Below are 8095 nucleotides of genomic sequence, written 5' to 3'. Positions count from 1 at the left end.
ACGCAGCCCGGGAGCAGCCAGCCAAATACACCTTGCAGTCTCCGATAGAGGCCGCGCCACTGCAGCTAACGCGCGCCCCCTGCGCCTCAGCCAATCAGCAGCTACCGGGCCGCTCAAGGTTCTATTTTTTTTTTCCTCCACTATCCACAACCAGCCAATCAGATTACTCTGATTGAACAAACCCAGTGTTCCAGGAATCCATTCATTCAGAGGCAGAAGAGCGCGAGGCGTGGAAGGTTGTCCCAGGGAGCTATGAGTGATTGCTGCAGGGTGACACCCTCATTCATCACCATTATCCTTTGCCAGTGGTTCTAATTTTTTTTTCTTGTGGAGGTTTTGAGAAGCATTTACACGCGAATTTGAGGATTGCTTTTGGGATCCTTTATTTGTACCTGCGGTTTTCATTTTGCAAGATAAATAAATCGTTGCATTTTACTTTGCAAGGGGTAAAAAAAAAAGGAGAATTAAAGTGTCGCACCCAAAAGCCCTCCTCCTGCCTCCTCCCATTGCATGCAGTAACACGGACCCTGTGCAGTGCTGACAAGGACTTGCTGCCTTGCCTGTTGGATCGGCTTTACTGATGCACATTGACAGACATTAGTGTGCATGGTTTATCTCGAATCGTACTTTTTTCAGATGCCTACTAATCCTCTGTCAAGGAAGGATTTCCGTGGATTTATTATGCTGTGGTAAAGGAACCCTGGCTGTCATTGCTTCTCCCAGAGAGCTGGATTCCCAAGATCAACAACTTTTTGCCTGCAGGAGTTAAATAATAAAACAATACTTGGAGATATTTGCTTTCATGCAGCATGAAGTGCCTCTCGTCTCATGCTTCACAATCACAGCACCGCTCGGATCTTCCGGAGTGTTGTGTTTAATGGGTTTGCATTTGGTGCATGCTTGCAGATCGGTAAGTTTCTGATGGGGGAGAGAGAAGGGTTGCTCAAGTTATTTTATACAATGTGATCTGCATTGGGGAAAAAAAAAACATGTACATTTGCGCGATGATTTGCACGCGTAATAATCTTCATCTACACTTAACAGGTGCGATTATTTGTGCAAGGCCACAACGGCTGGAGAGGTATAAGAACCTAGCAGGTGTTCTTGAGTAGTTTGCAAGGTCTAATCGTTTGAGGTTTTTAGTCCAGTGTAACACTGTTTATTACGAATACACTTGCATTAATTTCGCACGTACGTATACACACAGTGAAAGCAGATCTCTTGTCTCAAGGTTTTCTCATTTGACCTGCTGGCAAAGCGTGTGTCTTGGTGGGTTTTTTCCCCCCTTCCTTTTAACACCTTGCACATGAAGCTGCATGTCACAAGTTGCTGCACATGCAGCCAGGGCTGCCCTTGAGAGTCTTGTAAAGAGGGGTGTGTCCTGCGCTGGGACAGGAGACGTGAATCCAAGTGTGCAGTGCTGCGGGGATGTGATGAGAGAAGACAGGGCGCTGCAGCTCTGATCCATGGAAAGTCCGCCCTCCTGCGGTAATGTTCACCTCTGCCTCCTCCCTCCTCACAGCGAGGGCTTGTTTTCATTCATAACTTTTTCCTTCCTCTCCGTCTCCCCCGTCTGTTAATTCATATCCCTGGTTCTCTGCTCTGTTGCAGAGGGCGCAGCAAACTAGCAGCACATGCAGGAGGAATCTCTCTTTACTTCCCCCCCAATGTGGTGATACTGTACGTACCTCCACTCTCGGATTATTAGGGCAACACTTTAGCCCCTTGTTTTGATGCTACCCCACGAACCCGGATTGTATTATTTTATGAATGAATTGATTTGTATTCCACAATCTGCAAATCTGTTGGCCTTGAAGAGGATTTAGAGCTGCCGTTGGATTCCTTTTTTTTATTTTTTTTTTTTTTTGGTGTGGATATGAAAGTATTGTCAAACAGAGTAATTTGTGTTTATTTTTTGTTTGAGGAATCGCTGGTGGCTATTTTTTTAGGAGAATTATTATTATTGGGATTAATTATTTTGTCTTGACCTTGGTTATTTGTTTGGGGAGTGCAACCTTTTTCTCTGTAAATTGCAGTTCGTAGAGATTTGGATTTGTTTTTAATGAGATGGAAATATTATTCTGCACGTGTCATGCATTATTTTGCTGGGGATCAGCAGACACCCTTCTGCATAGCCATATCTCCGAGATCATCTTGTGTTTCAGGAAACCAGATAAACGGATCTCTTAGTTGCTTGTTTTTTTGGGACAATATTTCATATATATATATATAATTTCCTTCCATATAATGCATGTGGAAACTGTCTTAAGTGAATGAAGTAAAACTTGGTGCATTATGGCAAGTGACTAACCCTTCCATCGTATGCCTTATAGAAAAACAATTCACTTAATATAAAGTGTTTTTTATTTTTTTATTCTAGGCGCATTAAATAACAGCTCTGGTACAGTTTGCAATCCGTTTATATTGGCATTGTGACTTTAGCGACACTGTTTAGTTTATAGCGGTTTGTATAGTTACCTTATTTGAACACGGTTTAAGTGAGAATAGGGATAAAACATATGCTCCTGTGAATCCCTTCCTTCCAGTATTGAAGTGCACTAATTGGCTGGCATTTGGGGTCAAAGGAAACTTTTGCAAAACAAACTTTTGTAATTTTTTTTGCAATGCTAAAAAGATTTCAAACCATCAATTAAAGAGCTGAATGTTACATTGACTTCAGAAATGTCTTTCTTTCTGATAAAACCTAATGGAATTTTTTTTTGTTACATGTTGCCTAAAACACTTGTTTCGATCCATGGTTACAAAACATACAGAAAATCTGTTTTCTGGCACACAGTAATTTTACATCTGGAGGCTTTGTTTTATTATGAACTAGTTGGATCATGCAGGAATAGAGGTGGTTTCTGCCAGGAAAAAAATACCTTTTATTTACAGCCAGCGTTTGAGGTACTCCAGTAAATTGTTATCATGTGTGTACTGTATATCAGTGAAAAATGCCTAAATAGGATGTATAGTGTATGAGTGACAATAACATGCCAATAACAACGCTGCACACAAGACATGCATATATCTGTGTGGATTTTGTAATATCAGTTGACGTGATCCTCCATAAAGCAGCCTGTGGAGCAGCACTCCACCAAACCAGTATTTTGCTAGGGTTGTTGGTTTAAGATGTTTGTTATACAGTATGTATTATAATCATATTCTCCCTCTCACCCCCCCACACCAAAGAGAACCCACAACTTGTTTTAATAATCCCCTTTGTCTTTCTCTTCTGATCTGCCTGTAGGATTTCAGATGCATGCCAAGTTTGCATTGAATGCCAGAAGTAGAGATCACTACAGATGGAGCTACAAAGTCAACATGGCGGTGGCGGTTCATTAGTTGTGATCCAACAGCCTTCATTAGACAGCAGGCAAAGATTGGAGTATGAGCGGGAAGTTCAACCAACAGCTATCTTGTCGCTGGACCAGATCAAAGCTCTTCGGAGCAGGAATGAGTACACAGAAGGCCCATCCATGGTGAAAAAACTTGGGCCCAAAACAGTACCCAGGCACAGTAAGCAGGAAAGGACTCATGAAATCATACCGATTAATGTGAATAATAACAATGAGCACAGACTTGCTCACACAGGGCACCTGTATAATGGAAGGGCACCTGTGCTCAGCAGGTCCACAAGCACGGGAAGTGCCGCGAGCTCTGGGAGCACAAACAGCGCCTCCTCAGAGCAAGAACTATTGGGCCAATCCCCACCTCCCAGAACAGGCTTGGGGCACAGGACTGACAGGATAGTTCGAATGCAGCCCAAGGCATCTGCTTTGGTTGTGGATGACCTGAAGAGCTCTATGAAAGTGGACTCGACACAGCACAGGTTTATCTGCGAACAATGTGGAAAGTGCAAGTGCGGAGATTGCACTGCTCCACGAACCCTACCAACATGCCTTGCCTGCAACCGGCAATGTCTGTGCTCTGCAGAGAGCATGGTTGAATATAGCACTTGCATGTGTCTGGTTAAAGCGGCTTTCTACCATTGTTCCAACGATGACGAGGGGGACTCGTATGCGGATAATCCTTGCTCTTGTACTCAGTCACACTGCTGCTCTAGATACCTGTGCATGGGTGTGATGTCCTTGTTCTTACCCTGCTTGCTCTGCTACCCTCCTGCCAAGGGATGCCTAAAACTGTGCAGAGGTTGTTATGACAGAGTTAATCGCCCCGGTTGCCGATGTAAGAACTCAAATACTGTTTACTGCAAACTGGATGACTGTCCACGGGGCCAGGACAAACCTTCCTGACTTTAAAGGAGGGATTTTTCTCTCCTTTTGGATTGTTTGCTGTGTAGGTTTATTTTTAATACCTCCCGTTTCCTCTTTAATGTTTCCAATTTCTTCTTCACCGGAATCATGGATTAATTGGTATAGATATTTTGTTGCCTAGGCGTCTGCACATTAACACCATCATTTTTTGGGGGGAGGGGGACACACACACCACACCAGTCTTACAACCCACTTACAGAGAACCCATTCAACCCTCTCTAGCTTTTTTACTTGGCCTTTTAGCTGGCTTTGCCACGAATAACAAAAGGCTTGATCTCTGTTGTAAAGTTTGAACCAGCAGTGGTAACTCTCACGTCATCCCCCAGCCTTACCTGCCTCTTGATTAGTTTTATGATCATGTGTGGGAGGGTTGGGAATGTGGGGTCCTTTTTTTTTTATTTTTTATTTTGTATTTGCACAGATGCAAAAACCTATGAATGTCTCTTCTCTCTTTCTTCCTCTTTCCCCCCTAGTCCCCCTCTAGAAGCTCTTCTGTGTTTCCTGAAAACATATTGGCCCCTTTTACTCCAGTGTTGTATAGCTTGGCCTACAGCAGGAGCTGAGGCAGCCTCTCTCTTGCCAAGCCTGACAGCTGGCAATGCTACCACTGGTCTCTTTGTCACTATCAGACACCCGAACACCCGTGTTGTAAACCGTGGCCATGTGCAGTTATGTTCCACATGGCTGACTGGAGTGAAGGGGTTAATCTGTACAAGTCTTGTCTATCCCCTCTGCTTTTTACTTGTGTAGACATGCGCATCAGAGACACTTGTCTATGTTGAAGGACAGCTTTTTTTTTTTTTTTCTCCCCCTTGGTTTGTCTTATCTTGTTTCTATTATTAGTGTGTTCTCTTCAGGTGCCAGAAAATTCAGTAGCCTTAAAGAAATAAGCTCTTTCACCATGGGAATCAACATTTTTTTTGTTCCCTGATGGTGACCTGTTTCCCTCTGAAGTGTTTTTTTTTTTTTTTTTTTTTTAAATTGCCTTAGCCACCACCTGGCTTATTTTTTTTTTTTTTTTTTTTTTTTAAAAACAAAACCTTTTTTTTTTATATTTTATGTATAAATCACACAAAGTTCAATTTCGACTATTTTTAAGACAAAATGTCTGTTAACGTTTTTTTTTTTTTATTGTATAGAATATTTATTATGTGAATCTATTATTTTATGATATTTATTACAAAGGACAGTTGAAAATTTACTCGTGTCTGAATATAACAAAGTATCAATACTTACTGAAAAAATAATGGTGCCACAAAGGAAAGTACATATGTTATATATGTAACTATAATGCAGAAAATATATTAATTAATGAATGTGTGTGTCTGTTATTTCTTTATTTTGCCAGAAGTCAATATCCACACCATTATGCTCTGTTCCACTTTGTGTAGCATATATTTCAGACTGATGATTTTTTAATTTAATTAAAGTATATTTTAACGTTGACACATGGTTTGGTCCTTACTTTTTAACCCTTCCTATGTAACACAGGCCCTTTCCAACTCCCCTGACTGTAGAGGGCAACCTGTCCCATTGTTTTACTCTGCAGTCTGTTTTTAAACTGAGGTCCATATTTATTAAACAGTGTTTTTTTTTTCCATAAGACTCCTTTTTAAAGTCCATTCAAGTGAAAAGACCATAAGATGTCTGATGCAATAGCATAGTTTAGTAAACATGACCTCATTTTTTTTAATTTATGTATGTATATTATTTCCTTTGTACTTTAGCTCTTTGCAGCCAGAGGTACCTATCTATAATTGAGTTGGTGTGTGTGGTAGACTCCTGCAACAAAGGGGTTAGCAGAAAGGGTGATTCTTGAACTGGGTGCTGTGTTCGAACAACTTAGGAAAGAAGATTTTTTTTTTTTTTTTAAGTTTCACCCAGCCCCTTTTTCCTTCACGCTTGATACGGATATATTATTACAGCTGGACCCGTAATGCATAAACATGGTTTTCAAAATCACAATTTTGTAATGCTAAGAATGTGTGTTATCCATGTGGAGGGGGGAATCCTGCTGAGTATAAGAAGTGGGGACTTGCAGGTTTTGTAAAGATGACATTCTGACCTTTGAGTGTTGCAACTATTTTCATATTGGCATGTGTACAAAGGCTTAAGAGAGGAAATGTTTAAAGACAGGCTTGTCTCACTGAGCCTGAACACTGGTTAAAGAATTCTCCCTGCCTTTTTTTTTTTAAGGCCATTTTGGTTCTGTTTCTAGCAAAAAGGGACCCCCTTTTTTTTTTTAAAGATATATTTTTTTTCATGTGAACATCCAGGCACATTTGTGGATATATTGCGATGTAAATAGACCTCACTTACGTTGCTGGCAGATTCCATTAGAACACGTTGCTAGCCCACATGTAGAGGTTTGCACTAGTTCCTGATACGTCACCTACTGCACAGGAATGCATTTGTTTTAATTTAAAAGAAGTAGATGAACTGCCCTCTCACCAAACACATCTTTTATATTGGTGCAGCTGCACACAAATCCACATATTTGGATTAAGTTGCTTGTTCATTGTTGCATTATCATTTTTGTAAATCGTGACATAGCTACTACCAGCTTACATTTCATACAAATGGTGATAATTGCTTTAGTAAAATAGGTTTGCATTTTTTTATTTTTTTTTAAACCGTTTAATGGAGTTTCCCCCCCCCCCCAATCATCTAATGCCTCTGTGACATATTGGTTTGGTAATTAAACAAGCATTTTACTATCAGGGCTTTGACAAAACATGTGCCTTTAAATAAATTTGCAAGCCAGGATATCCTGACAATAAAATGCAAAATGCCTCCTGACTCCTGTGGGGGGAGGAGAGAAAGATTGGAGGTCAAGGGTTTAAAACAAGGGCTGTTCCCAGTAATTCTTCCTAAAGGTTATAATTTCATTGCCTTCACGAGCCTTGCTATTAGAATTTAAGAACAACCAGGTTGATTCTCTAAAGAACCCTCTGATTGCACAAGTAGTCTGCCCTCCTCTGTGTTTAAATGGGGTGTGTTCCTGTTTATTTTTTATTTTTGAAGTAGTTGTGGAGTTGTGCTGTGTATTTTATACAAGGGTAAATTGAGGTAATGCAGCTGTCTGCAATAACCACCCATGCTGTTTGATCTCTGGCAAAAATTTAAATAATGGCTTGCAGGACAGATTCTAGGTGTAGGAAACCGGCCGTAACTGGGTGGGAAAAAATGTTGTGTAATCAGATCGTGACCAGTTTACTAAAAAAATTATATAGATAAATATCTATATCTCTCTCAAATGGAAATATTACTGTATGCTCCTTGGCATGTCTTGGACAGGTCTGCAACCCTGCCTTTCACCATTATCACCCAGCACTTCCAATGCAGCAAGGGATTCTGGGAAATGACATGCAAATGATCACACAGTGCCAACTTTTTGCTTCAAAACCATTTAACATGGTCCCCTATAAGCTTAAGCTTGTTGCATTTCACAGCTTTGAGCACAGCCAGGGTTAAGATGCATAGCCAGTAAACCCACCCACAGACGGCTGTTTCGACCTTAATGGGTCTCCTCAGTGTGGGGTTGGTTATACTGGCTTTGCAAAATGAAGCAGGGATAGGTTTCACCACTGTAAAGTTATGGTGGGTAAAAACCCTGTGGAGGGTTTTTGTCACTTTTTTACACACTATAACTTTACTATGTATGTATGTATGTATGTATGTATGTATGTGTTATGGTGGGTGAAAAAGGCGACAGAAAACCTCAACCGTTAGCATATTGCCAATAAAGAAGTGTGTGCTCATTTGCATGTCATTTCCCAGAATCCCTTGCTGCAGTGGGAGCACTGTATGCGAGGTGA

At 40.9% G+C, this 8095-nt stretch overlaps 1 protein-coding gene across 2 annotated transcripts; it reads left to right on the top strand.

The window, feature by feature from the left end:
* Positions 1-213: 213 nt before the first annotated feature.
* SPRY1 (sprouty RTK signaling antagonist 1) lies at positions 214-5723 on the top strand. 2 transcript variants are annotated; one of them, XM_075615655.1, is made up of 2 exons: positions 214-910; positions 3251-5723. In XM_075615655.1, the coding sequence occupies exon 2, from the start codon at positions 3306-3308 to the stop codon at positions 4254-4256; it is 951 nt and encodes a 316-aa protein (XP_075471770.1). In that variant the 5' UTR covers positions 214-910; positions 3251-3305; the 3' UTR covers positions 4257-5723. The 2 variants fall into 2 exon arrangements, with proteins under 2 accessions (XP_075471770.1, XP_075471778.1); XM_075615663.1 differs by lacking the exon at positions 214-910 and adding an exon at positions 938-1680.
* Positions 5724-8095: the final 2372 nt, after the last annotated feature.

The sequence above is a fragment of the Ascaphus truei genome, chromosome 1, assembly GCF_040206685.1.
Source record: "Ascaphus truei isolate aAscTru1 chromosome 1, aAscTru1.hap1, whole genome shotgun sequence".
In the NCBI taxonomy this organism is placed as follows: Eukaryota; Metazoa; Chordata; class Amphibia; order Anura; family Ascaphidae; genus Ascaphus; species Ascaphus truei.
This window is presented reverse-complemented; position numbering and strand designations above follow the sequence as displayed.

Bases quoted from the DNA above. Each gene is read 5' to 3' on its own strand.
- SPRY1 (XM_075615655.1), top strand. From the start codon at position 3,306: ATGGAGCTACAAAGTCAACATGGCGGTGGCGGTTCATTAGTTGTGATC.